Source organism: Canis lupus, chromosome 19 (genome assembly GCF_011100685.1).
Source record: "Canis lupus familiaris isolate Mischka breed German Shepherd chromosome 19, alternate assembly UU_Cfam_GSD_1.0, whole genome shotgun sequence".
Taxonomy (NCBI): domain Eukaryota; kingdom Metazoa; phylum Chordata; class Mammalia; order Carnivora; family Canidae; genus Canis; species Canis lupus.
Window position 1 is genome coordinate 55,366,904 of NC_049240.1, and position 27,078 is coordinate 55,393,981.

The 27,078-nt window shown below is 47.1% G+C and overlaps 1 protein-coding gene across 1 annotated transcript in view; it reads left to right on the forward strand.

Moving 5' to 3' along the window:
* Positions 1-27,078, forward strand: part of FMNL2 (formin like 2) — a 261,397-nt gene that overhangs the window by 219,853 nt on the left and 14,466 nt on the right. Inside the window, 12 exon segments of the mRNA XM_038565210.1 lie at positions 5,446-5,520; positions 9,804-9,914; positions 12,195-12,344; positions 14,383-14,484; positions 16,222-16,534; positions 16,869-16,930; positions 16,932-17,082; positions 21,860-21,984; positions 22,933-23,135; positions 24,657-24,891; positions 25,975-26,043; positions 26,172-26,252. Of these exon segments, the coding sequence (XP_038421138.1) occupies positions 5,446-5,520; positions 9,804-9,914; positions 12,195-12,344; positions 14,383-14,484; positions 16,222-16,534; positions 16,869-16,930; positions 16,932-17,082; positions 21,860-21,984; positions 22,933-23,135; positions 24,657-24,891; positions 25,975-26,043; positions 26,172-26,252 (1,677 nt within the window).

Consider the following 27,078-nt stretch of genomic DNA (forward strand, 5'->3'; position numbering starts at 1 on the left):
CCGAAGGAGACACCTAAGCCAGAGGCCTTGGGTTTCAGGCCACAACCCAGCAGCTGTCGCACGGGCACCTCGTGAGCCGGCCCGGCCTGGCTGCGGACTCGTGAGGGGGGAGCGGGGCCCCGGGGGCAACACGGCCGCCGACCTGGGGGCGCAGACGTGGCCGCTGCTCGTCCAGCACCTGGAGGGCGCGAATCCGGATCACAGGCCTCCGTAAAACCACCTTCCGTCCACAGCCTTCAGGGACATCATCCCCCCCCCCCCCCCCGCCGCTCACCCCGGGAGACCCGTGAACCACTGCCTCTCGCGCATCCAGGGCCCCAGATTCATGCAAGTGGTGCGGGACGCTGCTCAGAAAGGTCTTTCTTGGCAGGAGTCGTGCCTTTGCTTCGCTTCGGTTCCCCTCGAAGTGCAAGCACATCTTGCTCGTCTTGGGTGTGGCCATCGGACAGGGCAGGGCAGGACCCCTCGGCCTTGTGGGGCCCGAGCCAGAGGCCCTGAGGCCTGGTGTGGTGCCCGTGCCCGCGCCTCTCACCCAGTTTGGCCTGTGAGCTCCCAGGCTGCTCGGTCTGGGAAAACCTCGGTACGTTGCCTGCTGCCGCCTCGATTAGAACATCGGGACGTCAAGGAGGGGTTTTCCCCCCAGACTTATTAGCAATGAAAACCTTCAATGAAACTTTTTTCAATGAAATCTTACCAGGCAGCTCAGTATAATAAATCAAAGCTGGATAAATGACAGAAGTCCCCAAGAGCCTTCCTCATTTGTGTTTTTCCTCTCCGTGCCACGGTCCCCACCCTCGGCGCCCTCAGAGTGTTCTCTGCAACCCTCACAGCTTCCTACCAGAAGCCTTGAAAGCAGGCACGTGCCCACCGGCTCTCAAGTGAACGCACGTGAAAATTGAAGTCCGGAGAGGTTCGCCCAGTTGCCCAGGCTCACGGCCCGGTGGTGGCGGATCTGGGACCCACGTGTCCGGCCCTGGTGCCCCGTGTCGGCCTGTCTCTGCCTTCGTACCCCCTCACCCCACTCGGTGTTAGAGCTTCAAGGTGCGAAGAGGGCCGGGTGTCAGGCAGACCTTGGGGATGGGCGGATGTTCAGTAGCCTGAAGCCTGAGGTCCAAGATCCAGGCCCGAGGCTCTTGCTTTATGCCTAGTGATCGGGGCCCGCGAATCTATCCACGTGACACTGCTTCATCAATGGAGATGCCTCTTCAGTGTCCTGCGGACTACGTGCTTTCCCAGAGCATATGCCTTTACTTTCCTGCTGTTTGCCTTAACTCCTGGCAGCCCCGGCTGTTCGTAGTGGAAACCTCATTCCTACTGCAGTGTTCTCATGCACAGAAGCCTCGTCCTGCAGTCCGCTCTGCTCGGCCTTTCTGTGGCCACGTTTTCTTAAATTTGCTGCCTACCCCACCTATTTCAGCGGCTACCTATCACTGATACAAGACACCGGTGTCAAAGCCAGCCAGGGAATGGGAAATACCATTGATTATATGGAAGTCAAGAAGTGACATTCTTCAGTTGCCACAGGACAGTTTTTTTACTTGAAAATTTTCCAATCATGTACGGTCTGGCCCTTGTCGGCAGATGGACGTTCTCTGCGGCAACATGCACTGTTCGGTAGTACAGACGTGCGGATGGGCTCCTGGCTCTTAGACACGTTTTGATGAAGGCCTTGAGCACATCCCCACGAGGGCCGATCACTGGGGATTCTGAACGTGACTGAGAGTCGCTGTCCTGTTCCTCTTATCGTCACCATCATTAGAGCCAGGTCAGTTTCAAAGGCGGGGAGAGGCGCATGATTGTCAGCCATGATTGTCGCGTTGGAACCAAGCGTGCGGCGGGGGGGGGGGGGGGGTCCAGACGTGAGCCGTGCGAGCTTTATTTTCCTTTGATGCCGAACACAACTTTACCAGCCTCCCCCAAACCTATCTCCCCGTGTCCTGTGGGATTACAACATACGCTTGCCTGAGGATCGCTAAAGTAGCGTAGAAACAAGTGTGAGGCTGGTTTGCATGCTTTTCCTCCAGCAGAAATAGAGCCTCTGGGTCCCTGCTGTTCCTGCGGGACAGAGTCCGCCAACACCACCCTGAATTCGTAGTTGAGATCGAGATCGGCAGCAGAGCTTAAACCTTTAGAGGGGGGGGACGTGGGGAGCTGATAGGAGACGCCCTTCTGGTTGTCTCTGCGACAGGAGACGGGTCAGTCAGGTCATTCTTTCAGGGTTCTCCAAAGCTGCATCTCGGCCGGCAGCATGCCCTTTTGTGCATTTGGGTTCTTTTCACCAAGTCCATCGCAGCTGTAAGCTGGAAGATATTTAAGCATTATTTTTAGCAATTAAAGGTGTTTCTCTGTTTCATTGCACGTATGTTCTAAGCGTGGGTTTCACCGTTGACAGGGCGCCCTCCAAGGAAACGCGTATGCTCAGAGCTCTGAATGTCCATGTCAGCCCTGTCTATCAGGGTCGTATGTGATTTTGGGATCTTTACCCAGCATGAAATTAATCCTGTTGTTCTAGATTTGATGCCTCCTTTTTTTTTAGTAACGGGCTATGAATAGTTTGTTTTGTTGCTGCCCACATGTGCTTTCCTCGGCCGTATAATAATCCCCTTTTTCAATGCCTTGCACACAGTGCTTGATTCTTTATTGTACCCCTTCCTGCTGCAGTCCCGTGGTACCCCGTTATGGTAACTCTGTCTCCTTATTTATTAAGTTGGAGATGGGATGAGTTAGGGTGAATGATCTGCAATTGGTAGAAAGGTTAGAGTTTAATCTGCTAGGCTGCGTTATCGAAGCCACGGGGTCAACAGCCACGGGGACTTGTTAAAAGCACAGAGTCCTAGATCCGCTGTGGAGATTCTCATTCAGTATGTTTCGATTTAGACGCCAGGAATCTGCTGTTTTTGAAGTTCCGTGGAAGATTCTGGTGCAAGAACATCGAGTATATGCCCAGTGTGATGATGGTGGTTTTTAACAACAATGCTTTAAATCTCTATCGGCGTCTCAGATAATTCCAGAACGATGTAAATTATTGTCTTAAGCGGACCACGTTTATCTGCACAGCCCGGGCTGCGTCGGAGAAGGGGCATCCGCAGGCTGGCAGCTGGGAACCCGGCTCCAGCTTCTGCATTGACCCTTCATCAAGCTACGGTTATGTGATCTGTCTAGGTATCGGTCTCTTTCATAAATTGAGATACTTCCCGAGTCCTTGATATTCTTTGATTTGAAGGGTTTTGCCTGCCCAGGAGTTATATTCCTCATCGCTGTTCACTGATCGCTACTGCTTCTCCTAGTTCACCGGGGGCCTAGCTGCTCAGCAGAACATCGACCGCCGCTGCTGGTAGCTGCTTGCAGATTCAAGACGGCTTCTCTTCCTTTCTTCTGACGCTACCAACCTCCCAAAGCAGATTGAAGGAAACCATTACCCTGGGAAACAAGTCCTTATGTTGGGGTTTCTCTTAAAATTTAGGCTGTAATTCTGACCGTTTCCATATCCGGCCTCGGCGGTTTTCACCCACTGGGCTCTTTTTTTGCAGGCTGAGGGGACTTTTGCGACTTTGGGCACAAGATGTGGCTGATGTCGTAGTCTAGGGAACTGGGCTTGTAATGCCTCACCCTCCCAACAACCCTACTACTTCCAGGAACCTCCTGCCTGTTCTCCAGGAGGGACTGGCTGAAACCAGGGGCAGAACAAAGTATCCCCGTAGATCTTTGGTTCTCTGCCTCTGCAGAGTTGCATCAGAATGGTGTGTAATGCTTTAAAACTGTGCACGTGTGTGTCACCCAGCCCGGCCTGGCCCTGGTGAATCGGGCTCTCTTGGGTGGGATTGGACATGTCTGTGTTTTATTTTATTTTATTTTATTTTTCATGTCTGTGTTTTAAAGGCTTGACTTCAAACGCTCCGTCTGGAGCCTGCTCCTCTGCCTCTGGACTGGGTCCATGTACTGTGTTTCTGTATTTTTTGTTAAGGCAGGTACAAGTAAATGGAGAGTTGTCATCAGGATACAGTAAAGTGTGAGCTGTGATCTATTGAGAAAATTAAGTTGCTTTGAGACCTGGAAGGCCCTCAGTGGCTGAAGGCTTAACATTCCCGGCATGCTGCTGAAGTGCAGGAACTATCATCACTAAAGCTTTACTCCTGGTGCCTGTCTACCATGGGCGGATGGTTCTTGTTTCATCAATGTGATAGAGTGGGAAAGTCATTCATCCTTTCATTAAAGTGTATTTCCACATAATTACTCATTTGTCCTTTTTTTCAGTATAATTCAAAATAATATGGAGAATTTACAACACGCTAAGCATTGTTCTGGATGCTGAAGATACAGTAGTGAACAAAACAGGCAAAACTTCTGTCTTCTTGAATCTTTTTCTTCATCAAAATATTTATTAAAATGGGATTTAATATGACGGAGCTCAATGGCTGCATTATAGCCTTATGAAATGTCATTTTTAGGGGGATCCTTCAGGATCGTCCTGTGTATTCCTAATAGGACAAATAAAACTGGAAAATTGAGTTGAGCATGTGAAATCCAGATTAAACTCAAAATGTGAAGACCAGAGACTATTACCAACACTGCAGGTAGCATGGGTGTTCAGGTGCATGCTTTCTGAAGGCAAAAGGAATAAACCAGTGGGCTCCAAAAGGAGGCGGCCAACGTCACTGCAGAAATAAAGTTCATCGTCTGATTTTGGGAAAAAGTCACCAGAGAATGCGTATTTGCTACAAACCTTTCTTTGACTCTGTTTTTAACTCCTGTGTAGAGCTCACCGTAATTTATCCGCCTCTTTCACCTGTTAGTGAAAAGCATTAATTCGAGGTGAATGCTTCAGGCATCAGGGATGCTACCTCACAATCACTGCAAATTTCTATACTTGCCTTGAATGGGTTAACACAGCTTCCTCGGTGTCTACTAGAGTAGGAGGTGCTTTACTGCCGTGGTGTTTCCTTCTGTGCTGTAGTTTATGCACGAAAATAATTTGATTTAGATACAATAGGAATATTTTCAATCTGCTTTACAAGGAATTTAAATACTAAATTGTCCAAATCTTTTAGCGTGCCTGTTTTAAGAGTGCTTTTGTAAAAAAAAAAAAAAAAAAAAAAAAAATTGGGGTGGGGTGCGGGAGGGGGTTGTTTTTGTTTTCTTTTTTAAAACCATAACATCCTGGGATTCTGAATGCAGGCTAAAAAATTGATGAACTGCAAAGATAACCAATAAAAGAAAAACACATTTGACAGAGATTTCAATATATCAAGGGAACATTTAAAAGAAACCGAGGGCCTGGCTCATGTTGCTATTGGTGAGTTAACCAGCTTAGAAGAGAAGTAAATAGTGTGAGAGAGGCAATAAAAAGATATTCTGGAAGTAATTATTAATGCTAAAAGTCCTGCATCTAATTTTAGAATGCTTATGTTTGGAATTTCATATGCGTGATGAAAATGTGTATTTCAGGTTTGTGGAGAAAAACAGCGCTTTGAGAAGTTGATGGAACATTTCAGGAACGAAGACAATAACATAGATTTTATGGTGAGTCATTCCAGTACTGCATTACATTCAATAAGGCAAGCTCCGTTTCTGTACTTCTTTTCCCAAATCCATTTATATTTTATATATTATATGTGTGTATGTATGTATGAATGTTCCAGAGGACAGAAGATTGAGTATAAGAGGCTGTGGATTCACGCCAGAGTGTCCTCACAGTCTGTATTTTCCCCTTACGGTGTTTATGTCCAGTTTCATTCCTCACGTACATGCTGCAAAGTAAAGGCCCAAAGTACCAAGTATCCGTAGCAAATAAAGGATGAAGCCATGCGTTGGGGGAAAGGGTGTCAACTCCTGGCGCACATCCCTGCCATCGCCAGCTTCAGCTCTCAGGAAATCTGCGTGAGGATCCTGAAGGTAGAAACCAAGAACCTGGACCGTTTTGTCTTTTTTTTTTTTTAAGATTTTATTTATTTATTCATGAGACACACACAGAGACACAGAGAGAGAGAGGCCAAGGCCCAGGCAGAGGGAGAAGCAGGCTCCGTGCAGGGAGCCCGACGCGGGACTCGATCCCGGGACCCCGGGGTCAAGCCCTGGGCCGAAGGCGGCGCTAACCGCCGAGCCCCTGGGCTGCCCGCCATTCTGTCTTCTGCACGCCTCAGCCCAGTGGCTTTCCCCAGACTATATTCTCAAAGACTACAGCACGTTGGTTCTAGAACTGACTGTGTGCGTCCCCCAGTGACTGTAGCAGTGACTTCCCCGGGCCCCTCCCCCCGGTGACTCTGAGGGCGTAAGCACCCTGCACGTCACCTTAGCCGGGCCCTTCCCTGCCAGGACCTGCGGCTCAGCGGCACGACCTTCCTCTTCAGGACGGACAGCAGAAGGACTTGGGGACCACTGAATTCGTGGACTTGAATCTTAATCTTGGGTTGACGGTGGAAACCTGCCGTGGAGGATTTCTGGGACAGACCCCCCCTGAGTGCCCCCGGATCTGCAGGCTCTCGGAGTCCAGCTGGGGGGCCTGGGCGACCTCTGGACCTCGGAGACCTTTCGGGGGCTCCCTCTCAGCTCCCTTCATGCCTAGAGCAGGCGTCCTGCTCCGTTCTTCCCCTGTCGAGGTTTGAGACCTCGCGCTTAGGGGACCGGACAGTTTTCATTGGAACCTGCCTTGGTGGCTGTAAAACATGAAACAGAGTTTTGCAGATTTCTAACCCTTTTATGTGAAAAATTTTCTGGGTCCTTAAATTTTATATGCATCCTTGCCCTCAACCCCTTCCAAAATCCGTGAGAATGATGAAATCCTTCAGAGAGAAACTTTTCTGTTCCATGGGGCATATTATTTGCTGTTTAAAAAGGTAAAAATTGTGGAACAAGGAATACTTTTACGCGAGCTTTCTAATTTTGTTGCTAGGGTGTTTCGGCATGTCAAAGGCCCGTGTTTGCCCTCATGATGGATATGTGAGGAGGTCGTGCCCTGGCCCGCTTTACCAGGTTTTCCCCTCTGCCTTCAGGGCAGCTTGCTCGATCCTGAAAGATGAGCTTGCACACTGGAGGCTCCCGGGCTGAGGCCAACCTACAGGCTTGTGACCCCGCTGTAAAAAAAAAAATTGGAAATTGTGCATAAAAATATGGAATTCAGATTTTTTTTGAAACATTTCAGCTAAGACAAGGCCCCTGTGCTTGCAGACTGTCAGCCGCTGGAGCCAGGGTCCCCAACTTTTAGCTTGAGGCTCCCCTTTCCCTTGCCATGGTCCTCACCGCTCCTTACTGAGTCTCAAGTGGCCGCTTCACTCGTTTTCAGACCTCGGGGATCACTCTGCCATTCGCATTTCTGCTGAAACCATAATTATACAATTAAGCCCTTTAAAATGCCTGCGCTGTTTACAAGTGAGTGTATTTCCTGTCCTCTATTTATACGTTTGGGCACCGAGGAACCTGACGTAGAAGATGCTGGGATACAGGTGCTCTGCTCGGTTCTCCTGTCTCCTGGCAGATCGTTGCCTCTCAGGCATATCTTAAAACTCAACAGCTACTCCGAAGAGAAATGGGAAGATGCCAGAATCGAACCTCTTTTACTCCAGAAAAATGAGGCTTTTCTCAAAATATCCTTGGGGATGCAGTTAAGTTGTACAATCTGCATAACAGCTTATTCCTCATAAAATATAAATTTCTCTAACATAAGACTTCTTTCTTTTTTTTTTTTTGGTGGACAAAAGAAAAAACTGACAAAAATCTTTTTTTTTTTTTTTTTGGCTCATTTAACCACAGAACATGAAGTCATTGTTTAGTAAACTGCGAAACAGTATCCTTGTAACCTAGGGAGTTGACATGTCTTCCAGAGATATCCAGTGTATAACTTACACCCAAAGAGGAATCTAACTCGATAGAAACAGAAAAAAAAAAAAAAGATAAAAGAAACTGGATTTGGAAGAAAGAGAAAGAAGTCCGTTTTCAGAGTCAATGTGAATCTGGTTCCTCACTCATTTTACCTCCTTGCAGAGACTGTGTTTACCCATGGTGGGGGGAAACAGTAAGATATTTTCATTATAAATAAACTGTCATTATTAAGAGTAAAATCGGGGTACCTGGCCGGTCAGTTGGTAGAGCATGCAGCTCTTGATCTCAGGGTTGTAAGTTTGAGCCCTACACTGGGGGTAGAGATTACTTAAAAATGAAATCTCAAAAGAAAAAAAAAAAAAAAAAGCAAAATAGATCTATTCAACTTTGTTTCATTCTTTACCAAACCAGTAACTGGTTTTCTCTGTGGCAGGCCTGAGGGGCACTGATGCAGTTGTGGAGAAAAAGCAGTAAATCCAAGGCTTTTGTAGAACAGAAACCAGTTGATTGTTTAAAATGGAAAGACGAATCAGAGATCTTGTTACGATCTTGATGGTATAGTGGGGCCCACAGTGAAGTTTTAGAAGTGATTATCCTAAATAAATAAATAAATAAATAAATAAATAAATAAATAAATAAATAAATAAAAAGTGATTATCCTGTGGCATGACAATAGGTGATTTTTTAAAATATTTTTTTTATAAAATTGTTCATTTTTCTGTGATATACGTGTAATAACTCACACAGTTTGATCTATATACCCATAGACTTTTAAAAAAGTTTCACTGAGAGGTGATGAACATGACATCTAATTTATCCATTGAAAGTGGACAGTTCAATGTATTTTTTGCATATTTGCAGCCGTCAATGTGATCTAATTTAGAACATTTTGTCACTCCAGCAAGAATCCCCTTTAGTTATTAAAATCCATTCCCAGTCCTAGGCAGCTTCTTCTTATTCATAAGACACATAGAGAGGGAGGCAGAGACACAGGCAGAGGGAGAAGCAGGGGCTCCATGCAGGGAGCCTAACGCGGGACTCGATCCCGGGTCTCCAGGATCACAGCCTGGGCTGAAGGCGGCACTGAACCGCTGAGCCACCCGGGCTGCCCCCCCCCCCACTTTTTTAAAGAGATTTTATTTATTTGAGAGAGAGAGAGAGTGAGCAGGGAGGAGGGACAGAGGGAGGGAGAGAGAAGTAGGCTCCCCCCTGAGCCAGGAGTGTGATGCGGGACTCAATCCCAGGACCCTGGGATCATGACCTGAGCCAAAGGACTGAGCCCCCAGGGCCGTGTCCCCTCCTCCCCACAAGGCAGCTTCTAATCTATTTTCTGTCTCCACAGATGTGCCTGTTCTGGGTATTTGATACGAATGGAATCATAACCTAAATGATCTTTCATGACTGACTTGTTTCATGTAGCGTAATATTTTCAGATTCCTCCATCCTGTAAGGTGCATCAGTACTTCATCCCTTTGTATCGTCACATAATATCCCATCGTATGGTTATAGCCCATTATTTTAATCCACCAGTTGATGGACATTAACCACCCCTCCCTTTCTGGTGGTGAATAACGCTTTTGTGAGCATTTGTGTGTAAGTGTCTCTACGGGCCCACGTTTCCACCTCCTGGGGGCACGTTCCGAGGAGCAGGTTTGCTGGGTCGTGCAGTGACTCTGTTAACACATCGTGGAACTGTCAGCTCTTCCAGTGGCTGGTTGATGTCCACAGTGGATGCGGGTTCCATTTCCTCCACCTCCTTGCAGCGCCTGGTGTTGTCTTTCCTTTTGATGTAGCCGTCCTAGGGGATGAGGAGCGCGTCTTACTGTGGCATATCTCTGACTTTTGAAATTAAAAAAATTATAAAGTATTTTGAAAGGCCCAGTGAAACAACAGAACAGGAGATTCCGTCTGAGTGCGTCTGGACGTGTGCTGCTGAAAGCATGTGCCCGTGATTAAACTGCCTTGTAACCCACTGTGTCTCCTTGCAGGTGGCCTCCATGCAGTTCATTAATATCGTGGTCCATTCAGTAGAAGACATGAATTTCAGAGTCCACCTCCAGTATGAATTTACCAAGTTGGGCCTGGATGAGTACTTGGATGTGAGTATAGCAGTGCGCCCGGCTCCAAGTGGAGACTTGGTCTATTGCCCACCCTCAGAGATGCACTTCTGCCCTAACGAACGCTCGACGCTCCATGCGGTCAGATGCCGTGGCGCTGGGCAAGGGGAACCCATCCAAGTAACGCCATTGGCCAGAGAAACTGGATTTTTGCAGCCCCCCTGGGCCTCGGGCTGGCTTCTGGCCTCTCCGGACTGGAGTCAGGCAGCCTTGCCTAGCCTTGCTGCAGTTCTCCTCTGGCTCTGTCTGGGCCAAGTCTCGTCGCACCCTTCATCCGGGCTCTTGGGCGCTTGGGGGACTCCATCTGGGCAGGGCAAATAAAGCCCAGACTGCTGACGAGTGGGGAGGAAGTGCTTAGAGCATAAAACACTAATGAGGAAACAGACACCTGGGACTTTGTCATGTAGCTGTGAAATTCTGTTGGCTGCGTTGTGGCTTTAGGAGTTCCACTCTTAGGTTCATGGAGGAGGAGGCCTGCAGTTGCTCGGTCTCCAGCTCCCCTGCAGAGGTGCTCAGCCCGGTCCCTGTAGCTCCTCACCCCACAGGTAGATAGCAGGTGGGTGTGAGCATGGCAGTGGGCCTGAGGAGCTGGGTGTGCCCGGGATGCTCCGTGTCCACGGCCTCTTGAGCGGTTCTGGGTTCCCCTGTGTGCAGTGGTGCTCCGCCTGAACTTGGAAGGCCGCTGGGAGAGGCAAGAATCGTTGACCCCGATTGCAGATGTTTCTAGCCACAAAGAGAGTAGAAGTGCTTCTTCCGTGGATGCCTCCAGAGTCCAGATGCCCGTCTTCGTCAGGGGTGAAGCCAGGGGATCACAGCTGATTGTGAGGTGGAGACCTAGCATTGCTCTGAGCTCGGCTCGGCTCCCACACCAGCGGCCTAACGTCCCCTGACATCTGGCCTCAGGAGGAGGCGCACACTTCCATTAGAGTTGTTGGAATTGTGTTCTTATGTCAATAGTCACTAATATCTCTGCTAGAATCTGGTATTGAAAGGGTTTTCCTGCTCTGAGATCAAGGTTTCTCCAGCCTCTTGCCCTGCGTGCTCTGAGGGGGGTGGTATTTGGGCAAAAATTGTGCACGTAGATTGCTAGTGGTGGCAGGGGTCCGGTTCTGTGATGGTCGTGCAGACCCCGGGGGGCTGGCGGAGAGTCCCACGTCAGGTGGTGCCGTTGCTCCATGTCTGCCGTGTGAAAGCGGCTGCTTGGCTGCCACTGTCTCCCTTTCTAGGCTTTGCCCTTACTCCGATGTCTTCTCTGGCTTGTCCTCAAGACTAAGATGGAACATATCTCCTTAGGCCAAGCTAAGTTCTAGACTTCCAGATTAGGCCGGGGAGCAAATCCCTCTTCCAGAATTTACGGAGAGCACGATTCCTCTGAAAAAGCATTTAAAATTTTTTCCAAAACTCTGTTTAACGTCTTGACCTCTTGGTTCTGGATTCTGATAAACGTGGTTAGAAGATTAGAAGCATCTAGTATATAAATGCTTCATTAGCTTACAAAAACCCAGCCTAGTAAGTAGCCACGGATTTGTTCCGTTCGTGTTTAGTGGTGTCATCCGTTTGCCGGTGTCACTCTAGCCACTCGTCTGTTCCCCCAGGGAAGTCAGGATTTCTGTCACTCGTAAGGAAGAGGGACACATTGTCTTGGCCCTAATCCCCTTACCGCTGGTTGACTTGCGCCGGGTGCCGGGGCCTCAGCAGTGAGTGGAGGCAAGCGGCGGGACCTTGATGCGCGGGCAGCCCTTGGGGAGGTTGTCCCGGAGGGCGGATTCTAGCAGCTTCTGCTAAATAAGCCCCAGGGCTGACACGGTCCTGCCCTCCCCACCTCCCGCCTAACCCTCCTCCTGGGCACCTGCCCTCTCCACTCAGGCAGTCGCCCCTGCCCTAACTTCCCCTGCACACAGGTGCCTCTCCAACTCGTTACCTGGACCGCGGCCTCCCTCCTGAAGCTGCTTTTAAGTTTACTAATGTCTGGTTTCACCTGTTTTGTATCAAAATGCTTTATTTTCGAATATGTTGACCTGGGAAATATATTTTTCGGGAGGATTAGGGGGGAAATGTGTCTATATTTGGGAGAGGGCATCCCCAGAGAGGCATCTGAGGGCACCCTCTCGGCCCAACACTGCGTTCCCTGGAGGCAGACACCTCAGACCCTCTCCTGGGCAAGCCTGCCCTATTTGGAACCGGAGCGTGTCGGCTGTTGTGTCGTTTGCTCTCCTTCCACAGCTGTGCTCACGCCGCCTTCACTTGCATTTTGGTTTGTAGAAGTTGAAGCACACCGAGAGCGACAAGCTGCAGGTGCAGATTCAGGCTTACCTGGACAACGTGTTCGACGTGGGCGCCCTGCTGGAGGATGCGGAAACCAAGAACGCGGCCTTGGAGAGGGTGGAAGAGCTGGAAGAAAACATTTCTCATGTAACTACGTCTCGGAGAAGGAGACACTGTTCATACGTAACTGGGCGCCCCGCAGAATAAGTGTTAGCTGCTCCCGCGGTCGGTGGGGGGCCGGAGTGTAGGGATGAGCCGCAGCTGGGAGCAGGCTGCCCGGGCCGCTCGGGGCCTCGCAGAGAAGGCACGTCCCGTACTGAAACTAAGGGGCACCATTGCCTTGCCCGGGTCACCCGCTCAGTTTCCTGGGCATCTCGGGTCCAGGCCCCAAGAGCGACGTGATGGGCACCACGCTGAGGGGAGGCGTAGCTGGAATATGGGACTCGGGGCTGAGGTGCAGAGGCCTAGTCTCCTCATACTCTTCCAAATGGAAGCCATTTCCGGCCATGTGTGCTCACCTAGGCCCACGGCAGATGGGTTCTAGCACTTTGTGTGAAAAAAGGTCCTTGTGTCCTCCCCACCTTGTTCCTTGTGTCCTCCCCACCTTCCACCTCGCCCTCTCCCTCGGTGGAACTACCGCTGCCTCCAGGCAAGATACCCCCGCCTCAACCTCTCAGGGAGTTTGGGTTGATGAATAAGTGATATTTCACTCATAGTCTTGTGAATAGAAGTCACGCTCTACCCCGTGTGTCCACACAGGCCCAAGGTCGGAGTGACCTTGTATCCTCCTGACGCACGTCTGCACACTCTTGCCTTAAGCTGACTCCAGTTCTACATGGATTCTTTTCAGCAATAGGCATTTTCAAGGAAATCAGTAAGCATGTCCCTTACAGCCTCTTCTCTGAGGACTGTCCTCTCAATATGACATCAGCTCCATTTCAGAGCAGGGATTTTTTTCTTTGAGGGATTTTTCTCGCCACAGACTAAGATGGATAGGAGTCTACAGGCCTTCGGAGGCCGTCCATTCCGTTCACCCATTAAGCAAATACTTGAATATTTGCAATGAGTATTGTAAATAGTGAATGAACAGAAAAATAGTGCTTCTTAGAGACCCAAGCATCATGAGGACCAAATTCTTGTGTCGAATTCCGCTTGACGGTGTCCTTGGTTGTAAATGAGTTGTCTCTTTTTGGAGCAATGCTATTTTCCCATCTGAACAGTCCATTTCTTTTCCTCGACATCTTCTTAGTTGAGAGTATGGGACGTGCTTGACGTCCTTCACCCTCGTTCATCGTTCTGAAAATGGGCATCCTCTTGGCCGTGGTCAAGCCGAGTTGGTGAGCCAACCCTTCCCCCACCTCTGGAAGTGCTGCAGTGACGTGTTGGCCCCCCGGTTAGGAAGCGCACGTACTGGCCCAGTGTTTTCTTACCCTAAAGGGTTTGACTCCTGTTCTGAACCTGATCGGCACTTTCCTCCCCACCCTTCCTCCTCACCTTGCCTCCCTGGTTTTCCTTACCTGTGATCTCTTGTGATCATTTCCAGTGAAATGTGAGAGATCTGAGGTTGCTCACTCTCAGAGTCTTGTGGTAAAAGTAACCACTTAACACACGGTTCACCCTGTGTTCCTCCAGAAGCCTCGGTCCGCATCGCATGACCATATTCACATAACCCACTTTTGTAGCCGGCCACCTGTTTGTTTGAACCGCCCCTCCAAATGGCTTTTATTATTGGGGCAGTTCGGGTCAAAACAAGCAGTACTGTTTTTTCAGCTGGTTTTCAATAATAACAGAACCAAGTTTGCAGACCAGTAATTTTCAGAAGCTTTTGCCTAAATGGCCTTTTCTTAGGGAGGGAAAGTGGTCTTTCCTTCTTGCCTCACCTGCTGTTCCTCACACCCTTGCCAGCTGCTACAGAAACAGAGGGAGATGCATGGTGATCGTCAGAATATCAGGGAGCTGACAAATGGGTTTTATTAAGGATCATCTATAAATTATTAACTCCTGTTAGGAACAAATATGTATTCGGAATCTTATAAATATTAACGTTTCCAGAAAATAGCTTGTGGAACACATGCAGGACTCTGATGGGCCCCTGATCGTTTTTGAGCTCCACTTTCTGAGAACTGAGGACCTGATGAGAATGGTTGTGTGTCGTGACATAGGTTCCCTTTTAAAACCTTTACAGTTATCCGAAAAACTGCAAGACACAGAGAATGAAGCCATGTCCAAGATCGTGGAACTGGAAAAGCAGCTCATGCAGAGGAACAAGGAGCTGGATGTTGTTCGAGTAAGTGTGCTGATGACAGCCGGCCCAGATGGGCAAGGCAGGGAAGGTGCGCCCGCCGGCGTTAGCCTAGTAGGATGTGGAGTCTGCTCATGTCCGAGGAATGCATCGATGCAGCACATTTATTGGAACCATTTCAGAGGTGATACTCAGATGAAAAGTACGATGGTTAGGGTGTGTGTGCACATGTGTGTGCAATCAAATATGTTGAGGGTCAGTACTTCCTTATCACAGGTTTTGAGAGCAACAGTATTTTCCCATCTGAACGAGTCTGAGTTGATTCAGTCAGTGGATCACCCATTTACTTGGAAATAACATGGCATGGATTTAATTCATGCTACTTATTTATTTTTATTAGGGCTTAGACGTCTTTGTTTTTTTGTTTTGTTTTGTTTTTACTTCTACTTGAAACCAGATTTGGTGGTTGCCATGGAAATGGTGAAATCAACACAGGCCAGACCAAATGGGGTTCACCAAAACAATTTTAAAAGAAAGAAAGAAAAAAGCCAGAGCAAAACCGATCCATTTTATTATCAGATAATCCCAGCTATTTTATTTGGCCTTAGCATTGTTTTACCTTACGTGTCGGTATTTATGGAGTGCCCCCCATCTGCTTAAACCCGTACAGAACATAAACCCCCAAACGCTGGGCGGGCTTTCAGGCACACGGCCGCCTTCACCCCATCGTCGATGAAGCGGCACGTTTCACGCGATGCTTATCGTGTCTGCGTGTGTTGCTTGATATTCCGACTTTCCTGCGGTTAACTCTAGGAAATTTATTTTTGGCACGCCATCGAGACAAAGTGTAGCATATGGACTCAATTCAAGTCAGACTCTCAGATTATTAATAATAGACAGGGTGTGAAGAATGTTTCCCTGCCTGCTGGCGGTTTGTGGCGAGAGATCACGTGTACAAGACCCGGCGAGCGAGTCCCATAAAACCCTTTCACTGGAACCTCGGCGGGCCCCTCATAAGAGAAACGGGGATGGCGTTTAAATTGAAAATTGAAACTTTTTTGTTTTCTGCTAAAAACCTAGACCGAACTAAGTCATCAGTAGAGGGAAGCATTGGCCTGTTCGGCTAAGCCCGTCTCGGATGGAGACCGTTAGGACTGCTGTCCTAAGCCGGCTCGAGGGCGCGTGGTGAAAGGCCAGAGGAACCCGCTCAACAGAAAAACCCTGCGTATTCATGAGTAGATTATTCCATGCTTTGCAGATTTTTAATCCCAGTCTGACTTCTATCCAAATCTGATTCAGGGCCTTTTTTGTCCACTGTTAGTTGATACGTGTCTAGGAATTACCGATGAATTTTTATTTATTTATTTTTAATTTTTAAATTAGTAAAAGGAAAGCATGCTGCCCCGCCCAGATACCCTCAGGGTATTCCAAAGTCAGCCATAAAATTATTTTTGGGTCCTCTCTGTGCCTTGTTCCTCTCCACCTCCGGGACGATTGAGTCAGCCGTGCTTCTTAATGGAAAGAACTATATTGACTGCAGCAATTGCTAGAATCGATTGTGTGCATCACCAATGAACAATTGATAAGAAAGGGGCTTTGTAGGACCTGGCCGAGTGCCATAGAATTCCTAGGTACACAAGAGTAGGAGTTTTCTTTTTCTTTCTTTATGTTATTTATTTATTTATTTTGGTTAATTTGGTTGGTCCTCAGATTGCCAGTGTGATGGTAACAGGTATGAATGTCATGTGACGATAAACCCTTGACCGTGGACTCTCTCTGCAGGAAATCTACAAAGATGCAAATACCCAGGTTCACACATTAAGGAAAATGGTCAAAGAAAAAGAAGAGGCCATTCAAAGACAGTCTACCCTGGAAAAAAAGATTCACGAACTGGAGAAACAAGGGACCATTAAAATTCAGAAGAAAGGGGATGGGGACATTGCCATACTGCCAGTGGTGGCTTCTGGCACATTGTCCACGGGGTCAGAAGCGGCAGTGGGTAACTTTGTGGGACCGGTAACCGGGGTCGCCTCCTCGGGACCGCTGCCCCCCCCACCCCCCCCACTACCTCCATCGTCAGAGACACCTGAAGCAGGTAAGAAGCCTCGGTGGGAGAACTGAGACAGTATCAGCCTATTTGTATTTCTTCTTTTATCCACCGCCCGATACTGTCCTTTGTCTGCTTTTGTTGGCCAGTTCTTTTACTGATTTTAAAAAACTTTTTGCATTTTGAGACTAAGATTATAAAGCTTCATTTCACATGTGTTGCAGTATATCCTTTATTTGCCCTTGAGGGAATGTTATAGTCTTTGAAAAAAAGCCTGTGTCCTCTTCAGTGTTTTGAGTTTGGATACGTTCTGTGCACGTGGCATCCTGCAGGTGAAGCCGTGCCTGTGTTCAAAGGCGATTCGTTTCTTCTTTTTCACTAGTGCAAAACGGTCCAGTAACGCCACCCATGCCGCCACCGCCGCCGCCGCCTCCCCCTCCCCCGCCTCCTCCCCCCCCCTCCCCCACCCCCTCCCCTCCCAGGCCCTGCAGCTGAGACGGTGCCGGCTCCTCCTTTACCTCCCCCTCCTCCTCCTTCTGCACCCCCGCTGCCTGGGACGTCCTCACCCACAGTGGTTTTCAACTCAGGATTAGCAGGTAAGAGCACAGAATTAAGACCCAGGTACTGGTGTAAGAACATTTGTGTTACCTCCAGAGCCTTTCTTTGAAAGTCCAGGTCCCCTGCACGCCCGTGTACCCTTTCCTAATATAAGAGCTTTACTGCTGAAGCAGTCAGGAAAGGGGAAGTTAGGCACAGCAGGGGGGTTCCCCCCACACACACACACACTCTCTAGCAGGGAGTTCTGATTTTCCCAACTTCCCACTTTCCATTCTCCCCACCGAGAAGAGGGAAGAAAGACAAGTTACCTTCTTAGGGTCGGTGCATTTATGTGAATTCCTCAAGCACGTGTGGACAGCTGGTCACAGAAGCGTACTGACTTCCGTCCTGACACAGACGTGCCTCTGTGGTTGGAAGATCCGTGCAGCGTCACTTACCGGAGGCAGAAACGCCTCTCCGAGCAGTTGCCCGACGTGGACTTCCAGGCATCTCTTCTGTGCATTTGAAGACATCAGAATCCACTCTAGTGGAACCGAAGCTTCAAGAGTTGCCAACGGCGGTGTCCCTGTGCCTCGAGATGCCTGAATCCTGCGCGCTGCCCTCCGCTAACCAGGACAGAGTGCGGCATCCCCACCTCGCCAGAAATGACAGGGGGGTGCAGCGAGAGGAAGAAAATTGTTCTGATGTCTTGAAATAGAGGTTTTGATTTTTGACTCATTGAAGTGACTTTTTACTCTTTTCTAAAATACCACCGGCCATCTTCCCATCACGGAGCGTTTCCCTGGCGTGTTGAATGGCTCTGAGCTTTCCTGCGCCATCAGATAATTCTGCGTGCTCCCCTATGCACTCCCCTTATGAGGTCTCTTAGGTCCCCTGAAGAACTACCATCTGATAGGTGTGATCATTCTCAGAGCCTTTCGTCCAACGTCTCGGCTGTAAGAGGTTCCCAGATTGCCTGCTCCGTCCCTCAGATTGTCCCATCTGCAGCTGTACTGGGCTGTCGTCAGGACTGGTTCATCCTGGTGCCTGAAGCCCTTTTGGTCACCAGAGATCTGCCCAGAGCAGCCTTGTTCCACACCGAATCTGTGGTGCTTACTTCCTCCCCAACGTCCATAAAATCATCAAAGAAACAAACAACAAACGAAACAAATTTTTCGTTAACACATTGCTCATCGCCATTGAAAGTCATGTTCAAAGTAGTCCAGTGACTTTGCATTACTTTTCAGGGTCACCTCGTATCTCCTACTTCTAGAACTTTTATTGCTTCTTAAGGACAAAAGTTGAAGGTGTGTCATCGTGGAACTGTTGGATTTTGGAATGTAAACCGAAAACCTCTTAACAAGCCCCAGGAATCCATATCATCAACAGGCTCCCCTCAGCCACTGAATATGGAAACACATAGTTGGCTTGTGGACCTGGTCCCCTGGTCAGACTTTCCACAGAGCGCCCTGAGAGCACTCACCATGGCAGGTGTCTTGTCTGACACCACTTCCTCCCTCGTTGGCCAAATCTAACATGAGAGTCTCCACTTCATTCACCCGAGCTCCCACCTAGAACTCAGAACTGCCTTGGCACGAAGCTGAGATGTGCAGGTCCGGGGCTCCCTTTGGTGAGGGTCTTGTCCTCTATGGTTTTTTTTTTTTTTTTTTTTTTTTTTTTTGACTGGGCCCTTCCCATGACTTAATTTTAAAAACTTACAGGCCGTCTTGATGGGCTCAGCGTTACAGTGCAGGACTCTCCGTTCAGCCGGACACCCACTGCTGCCCTCAGGGTTGCTGCAGTTGGAAGTTGTCCCCTTGGTGTCTTACACCATTTATAGAGGACTGTGTGTGGGATTTAAGAAACTTCCCTTTGGCGCCATAAGTGTCCATTAAACAATTACAAGATGTTCTGTTTTATAACATCTAAGGATCGTAAGACCGTCACGTAGTACATCTTGTGAGATGTGTTGCCAACGTGTTGGGCAACTTCCGCCCCGGACTTAGGAGGCCAGACAGAATCAGGGTGGCCGGAGAGGCAAGGGACAGAGTTGAGGTGAGACGCTGAGGCCTCCTGGAGCCCAGAAGCCTGGGGCATTGCTAGGGCCTCGGATCCATGGGCAACAGGATGACCTACCTCCTCAGTAGGTAAGCAGGTATGAGTGTGGTGGCTAAGCCAGGGGACCTGAACGGCCTCCCTGATTTTATCTAGTTAAGTTATCTTTGCATCTTATAAAGAGAAAGTACATAGTGTGGGATGTATATGTAAGCGTTAGGCTTACTTCCTCAAACCTGTGCCAGAGCAGTCCAGCTCCTGGTTCCCCGTTGGGTCGCCTGTGACAGACCGCGGGGCAGCCTATGACCTTTGCCCTCTCTTTGGGGAAACGCGCTTTGTAGGTTCACAATGAGAATCTGTACTTGGCTGATTATTTTTCGTTAACACGTTGCTCATGTCTCACGGAATACCTAGCACGGCTCAGTACGGCTGTTTGCGAACCACTATAATGAAATCATTTTTTCCCCTCTTCTAAAAAGGATTACTTTTAAAAACAAAATAATAAGGGAGTCTTCAAGGCAGGCCCGAATGGAAAGGAATTTTTGGCTCCTTGCTGCCTTGTGAAATGTGTCCAAGAAGCATGAAATTCTCTGCTGAGAGTGCGCGAACCACCGAGCGGCTTGACTCTAACCATATCTAATATTTTTTTTGTATTTTCTTTGTTCTTTCTGCTTCCACAAAAGATGGGCCAATCAAGCTTTTCTGTAGGTTGCTCCTCTCTGAGTGTGTTGAGTGTTTGCCATGTGTTCTGTTGGTCACACTGTGCCTTGACATCTTTCCACTCCATCTTACACGGAACCATTGTAGTTTGACCCTGTGTGTGCGGGAAGTCTCCCCGTTGTGCCAGGTTTGCCCACGCGATTTAGTGGAAGAGATGCTGGCTCTGTAAGCAGGCAGCCTGGATTTCATATGCCGTATTCCTTTCCCCCAGAGAGAAAAGGAGGGTTTTTTTTTTTTTTTCTTTTAGTTTCATTGTAACTGAATCTAAGGCCTCAGCTCTAGAAGGATTTTAGAGTTATTCTGGGGGAGAACGGATAGTTCCTCTGCATAATAAGGACAGGCTGCCAGGTGCTGCTTTTCCAGGCCCTTCTCGCGGGTCTCCAGCTGTCTCCATGGAACACACACCCGCACAGAGCCCCTGCCTTTAGCCTGAACACTGCGGACACGGACTCCCCGTGGTGACCTGTAGGCCCCGTCCTCCTGTCACCAGCTCCCATTCCCCCGTTGGAGTCAGGACAGCCTTTCTGAAGATGATGTTTTTTGCCCGTGTTCTGATCTCAGGCTTATTCCTAATCTTGGTGGCTAGTGAAAAGTAGGATGGTGTAGATGGCTTCACTTTCATGAGTGTCCTGAGGCCGGCGGTGTCCAGGGATAGATGGTGGGCCCCAATGGCACCAACCCACCAGCTCAGATTGTGGGAAGATCGGACACAGCTTCTCCCCTGCTCCCTCTTTCTCCCTCCACATCGTTCAAATGCCAGACTAGGGGAAGGTCTGTTCCTTTGTCCCACAGAGGACATGGGTTTTCCTGGGCAGTGTAGACCACAGGGAAGTGTGACAAGCAGTCCAACACTGTTGGGTGGTGGGGCCCAAGGTGTCGCGGTGGAAAGGCCTGGTTTGGCAAAAGCTGTCTTTCTGTGTTCCTGCATGCTCTTGTGTGGATTTATCAGATGACATTCCTGCTGTTTATATGGCCCTCGTAACTCTGGAGGAATGGCAGGCAGCCAGGTGAAAGCCCAGTGTGTTTGGGTTTATTTTGTTCGGCACCATAGTTCTCCCTCCCTTACTAATGATGGCAAATAGTGGAGCTCCCAAAGAGTATGGTGGGCATCCCAGGTTAAGAAGGTACACATGTAGATGGTTTGGGAAGACTTCTTTATGATGTGTGATTAATTAATGGCATTTTAAGTGAATTTCATTTTTTTAGCCCCTTTCCCCGAAGTAAGAGGACTTGGCAGTTCTTCACCTGACCCCTCAAGGATAGATCCCTTCCTCTCTATTAAGAGTGTTTTAACGGGTCCATTGCTGCCTTCTAGTCACATGTAGCTGACTCCTAGGGAGAACTTGCTCTCTAAAGAGGGGGAAGGGACTGTGGCCATTCTCAAAAAGCAGTACTAATCCTGATTTCTGTGTTACCCCTTCTGTCATCTTAAATATTTATTACTTTGAGCTGTTCGTGGCCCTTGGTCTGGTTGGAATGACTCAGCCTCAATATAATTCCCATCGTCAAAATCGTCCACAAGAACGTATTGCTCTAGCAGAAAGCCAGCCTTCTTGACATTACATTCCTGGTGGTTTAGACAGCCACTACCTGCAGTCTCTGATCATCTTTTAAAATTGGTTTGGAAATACGTGTTCTAGAACCAAGAATTTAAGATTTCAAAATCTAGTTCTCGCTCACTAGTGTCACTGAGTAGTCCTCTCTGCTCTCTTCTTAGATCATTAATAATTTTTGCTCCCCAATACTTTGTCCTAAGCGTTGTCCTAACACTGTGAGTGTAATGGAGCAATCCATTTGCCTGCATTTAAAAAAATAAAAATAAAAATCAACCCCTGGCTCTTGGAGAATTGAGCACAGTGTTGTATCAGTCAACCAGATAATGACCTCAAATTGCTCCAGCCAAAGCCATGCATGATATTTTCTGTTTTAAAAACACTTGGGCGCCTCTTGCCTGTGTTCCTCCATTGTTAAGTTGTCATCTTCAAGGACTGTTCTCTGATTGTTCTTGAGGGTCATGGTTTTTTGGTGGAATCCTAATTTCATCCTCTCTGACTTCTGTAGCTGTGAAAATTAAGAAGCCAATCAAGACGAAATTCAGAATGCCAGTTTTTAACTGGGTTGCCCTGAAGCCAAATCAGATCAACGGCACAGTCTTCAACGAGATTGATGATGAGCGAATTCTAGAGGTACCTTTCTCATTGGTTGGAAACAAGGAGGGCTGTCTGGGAGCAGAGCTCAAATGGGTGCTCTGCGAACCTGGAAGTTTCAGTGATAAAATGCTAGTGTTTTAAATGCTTCCACGTAAAGGAAGAAAAGAATGTTTAATATTAGAGGACAAAATTGGACACTGTTTTGTAAGGTGGTTTCAAAGGCTGTTTTAAAAATTATGTTACGGGGATGCCTGGGTGGCTCAGCAGTTTAGCACCTGCCTTTAGCCCAGGGTGTGATCCTGAGACCAGGCTCCCTGCATGGAGCCTGCTTCTCCCTCTGCCTGTGTCTCTGCCTCTCTCTCTCTCTCTCTCTCTCTCTCTCTCTCTATGTGTCTCTCATGAATAAATAAATAAAATCTTTAAAAAATAATAAAAATAAATTAAAAAATAAAAATAAATTAAAAATTATGTTACTATGGAGTGGTTTTATTTTCAGCGGATGCCACAAAATGTGTATCTGACAAAAGCCCTGTGCCTAAATTATAAAAAGGCATAAAAAAGAAAAAACCTTTATTGAACTCTAAGTGAGTAAGAATTCAATGATCACACTCGATCACTCGATGTGTGGCCTAAGCCACGTCATAGCACAAATAGGAGAATAGAGCGAGCCATGATCAAAGGCAAGTATTAAGTAGAAAGAGTAAGTTCTTTGATGCTTAAGAAACTGTCAAAACGGTTTCCCGACTTAATTTTTTTCTGTTTAAAGATTTTATTTATTTACTCATGAGAGACGGAGAGAGAGAGGCAGAGACGCAGGCAGAGGGAGAAGCAGGCTCCATGCAGGGAGCCCGACGTGGGACTCGATCCCAGGACCCCGGGGTCACGACCTGAGCCAAAGGCAGACGCTCAACTGCTGAGCCACCCAGGCATCCCTCGACTTAATTTTTAAGAGTAATCCAATTTGCCTGTTTCATCCCTCTCCAGGATTTAAACGTGGATGAATTTGAGGAAATATTTAAGACAAAAGCCCAAGGTCCTGCCATTGATCTTTCTTCAAGCAAACAGAAAATAACACAGAAGGGATCAAACAAAGTGACATTACTAGAAGCAAACCGGGCCAAAAATCTTGCCATAACTTTAAGGAAAGCTGGAAAGACAGCCGATGAGATATGTAAAGCTATACACGTGTAAGTTCAAGGCATTCTGGAAAAATTGATTCTGGTGAATTTAGGATAAAAATGAAAATACGTTATGATTGGTAGATAGCAGAGATATTTCCATAGAAGGGCAAGATAGAAGATAAAAATGGAGCAATTCTTGATATTCGTGTACCGGAGGTTCCCTTTGTCACACACGTGTGACTTCAGAGTTGAATGGAACGCTGGCACTAACGAGGGAGGCCGGAAGTGCCCCGGGGAGTGCTGTGTCATAGTGACAATTACTTTGGAAGGATAACAACTGGATTGTGACATCGTTTCTTCACTTGGTCTGCTCTCTCGTATGTCTATAGCCACACGTACCTACGAGGAGCAGAGAATCACAGATGCTAAGAAAAGGGAGAGACTGTTTTCTCTGGAGTATCTGAATTCTCTCTAGGATTTGTTGAATACAAATTTGATGGCATTTGTGGAATGATATGATTCAATGCCAGATGCAAATGTGATGCAGATGCATATTTTAATTCATAACAATAGGAATGTGATTCCTGTTTCTCTTAGCAGCTTTCAGGAAATTTTACAGTTCAGTTCTTTTTTTTATCCTTGAATTGCAGAGGAGGCATTCATTTTATTTACTTTTCTGTGAGAGGAATCTTTCCATCCTCTTGTGGTCATGATGACTTTCATATATGATAAGGAACAAATGTTTTAGATATATTGGAATGAATTCACTGTAAATTGGTATTTCATAAATTTTGATACGAGATCCTCAGAAATCATTTGTTCAATTTTATGTCCTCCATCGGGATCATAATCCAATAATCTAGCGTAGCCTATATTCTGTTCTGATTTCTGATGTTAGAACGTGATAGGTACTCTAGTTTTTATTCTAGTTTTAATCTGTATATACTGTGCTTATCATGATGGTTAGATGTAATTCTATTATTTTGTTGGACAAAGATTGTCCAGGGAAGAAAATTGAGATTGTAGCAAATACTCCTTTTTCTCAAATTGAGTATATATCCAAAAAGACCTGACATACCTTCAATGGAGGTATGCATTTAAGCCAAAACATCCATTTCGTACAGGCATCTGGATCTTTTTTTCCTAAAAAAGAAAAAATATCCCAGCCTATTCATTTAATTGAAAAATATTACAGAGTTCACCAGATAGTCTGAAGTTGTGTGTATAATTTCAATCTTCCTAATTAGAAGTACTTAATATGCCTTAAAAACCATGCCCTTGACTTAACCATCGGATGCTTCAGCATTCCTTCTTGCTCTTCATGTCATTTACTGATGATTTCTGGAGACTTGGAGCTATAGTAATAGGCTAAAAACTGAGCATGGCTGTTGGGATGAGGTCTGGGTTCTCAGGAAGGACCACTGTAGCTACTTGTTGGCAGCCAGCACCAAGGGGCATCTTCGCAGCTCAGCTGTAGACATCGGCATTGCATTGCATTGGTGGTTGAGGAGCAGGGCCAAATGGTGGTGCGGTTGAAAGGGTAGGAGATTTTCTCTCTAACACTGACCTGTCCACATCTGTCTTCAGATTTGACTTGAAGACGTTGCCCGTAGACTTTGTAGAATGTTTGATGAGATTCTTGCCAACTGAGAATGAGGTGAAAGTGTTTCGGCTCTATGAGCGGGAACGGAAGCCCCTGGAGAACTTGTCAGATGAAGACCGGTTCATGATGCAGTTCAGTAAAATTGAGAGACTCATGCAGAAGATGACCATCATGGCCTTCATTGGGAACTTTACGGAAAGCATTCAGATGCTAACTCCAGTGAGTGGACCAACTCTGGCAGGGGAGAGAGTCCAAACAGCTACAGGATCATTTTTTTCCTTTTAAGTCTCTTCCAGAATTGCACTTAACTTCATGGACTCTAAAGACTCCTTTCGAGAACTTTCTAGATTGCGTTTTTATTCTGACAATTTTTTTTCACATTGCGTATGCCAACTAAATGTGAAAATGGTGATCTCCATAACCCATATTACTATTCTCCTCCTTAGAAGGCCATTTTCTGTGTCTACAGATGTCCTCCAGCTTTCCACTTCGATACATATGCCCAGGAAAATCATTTTCTCAAACTTGTCCCCCTCCCGAAGATACCAGTCCTCTGAATGGGTTGGCAAGACTGAAAATGTTACTTTCCTTTTCTAAAAATGATCCCATATCTTTAATGAACAGGCTTATTGCCTTTCATTAAAACATTATAAATTTACTATAGGAGTCGTTTTCCTCGGAACTTTGCTATAGTACACTGTGGTGACGGAGAAATGGTACCCAGCCAGCTCTTGTTTCTGTGTGCTAATCTGGCAGAGACTTAAGGGTAGCGTAAACATAAATTTCATAAGTAGTTCTTTCCTAGTTTCTAAATTTTTGTTAATTACTGATTACAGTAGCATGTCTGCTCAAAACCTGTTCTGAGGACTTCTAGAGGGTGATTATATTCCTTTGCTGTTTCATTTTCGTTCCTGGACAGTTCCATTGATTTAAAAATATACTGTTGTACACGAATCGAGGTGGTGGGAAGGGAATTGAGTTCAACAGCTAGAAGATGCTGTTGACTCCTAGCTCTGAGTCTCATTGGTTACAGGTTTTGTGACAAGTAAGTTCTGACATTTCTTCTTTCAAATGCTTTGGGAGAAGAACTTGAATGTAATGATATGGTTACCTAAGACCTAGCAGGACAACTTTAATTTGTTAATGTTGAGGGAAAATAGAATCTCAGCATTAAGCCCTTAAGGTCTAAATGAAGATCTGTTTTCTTCTTTGTTAAATTTTAGTTTCCAATTAGAGAGTGTCTTATTTTTAACATGTTTCTTTTTTCCCCTCCTCCTCTTCCTTCCTTTGAATGGAATCTAGCAACTGCACTCAATTATAGCAGCATCTGTCTCTATAAAGTCGTCCCAGAAACTCAAGAAAATTCTGGAGGCAAGTGAAGTTTTCATTGTATACATGTAGGGAAGGGCTGACTTTTCAGACGCATTCTTTGGGAGTGCTTGGGATGCTGTACTGATGGGTCCGTCTCTCTCTCTCTCTCTCTCTCTCTCTTTTTGCAGATCATCTTGGCCCTTGGAAACTATATGAATAGTAGTAAACGAGGAGCAGTTTACGGATTTAAACTTCAGAGTTTAGATCTGGTGAGTGGACTAAAAGAAATGCAACAGCTATATAAGACACAGGACAGCCAGCAGAGATTAAGTCCCAGAGTGAAGAGTCGGCTCTTGGGAATGGGGGTGGGATGTTTTGATGAGGATCATCTGGTAGTTGGAAGATCAACTGGTATACATTTTCTGGCCTTAAAAATCTTTCATGCCTTTTGACCCAGTGTTTCCATCTCTGGGACTCTTTCCTCAGGAATCTGAATTATGGACGCTGTATTTATTTTATAATTGCAAATAATAATATAAAGATCCAACATTTTAGAAAATTATTAACTATAACAATAGGGTGTCATCTGACTTACATGGACAGGACTAGAGGAAATCCTCCGTGGAATCCTCTCCCCCACAGCTGTGTGGGGCTAACGTGGCTTCCACGTGAGAAGGTTGGGCAGTGGGTTGGGTCCCGAGCCCTGGGGAGACACGGTGTTTGGTAGGGGGTGTCCAGTTAGCCCCAGTTCTGGCCTGAGAGGGTCATGTGCTTAGGTAAGCTCAGCTACTGGGTGTCCTCGAGGCTGAGGAATGAGAGAGCTGAGCTAAACGTGTAGACCGCATGGCTGGAGTCCTGCCCTGTAGGGAGTACCTGCATACCTGCCAGGTGCACACTCACTTCCTCTGCTCTTTCACTCGGGAAAGCTCCAAACTGGGGGCTTCCTGCCTTTAAGCCAGGGGAGGCAGATGCGGGATGGGGCACTTTCAGGTGAGTAGAGATGCGTGTTGGAATCCTCCCTGACGTTGGACGTTTCCCCTGGTCGAGAAGTCCTATGGTCACCTACAAGTCGGCGGGCTGGTTTAGCCAAGGACA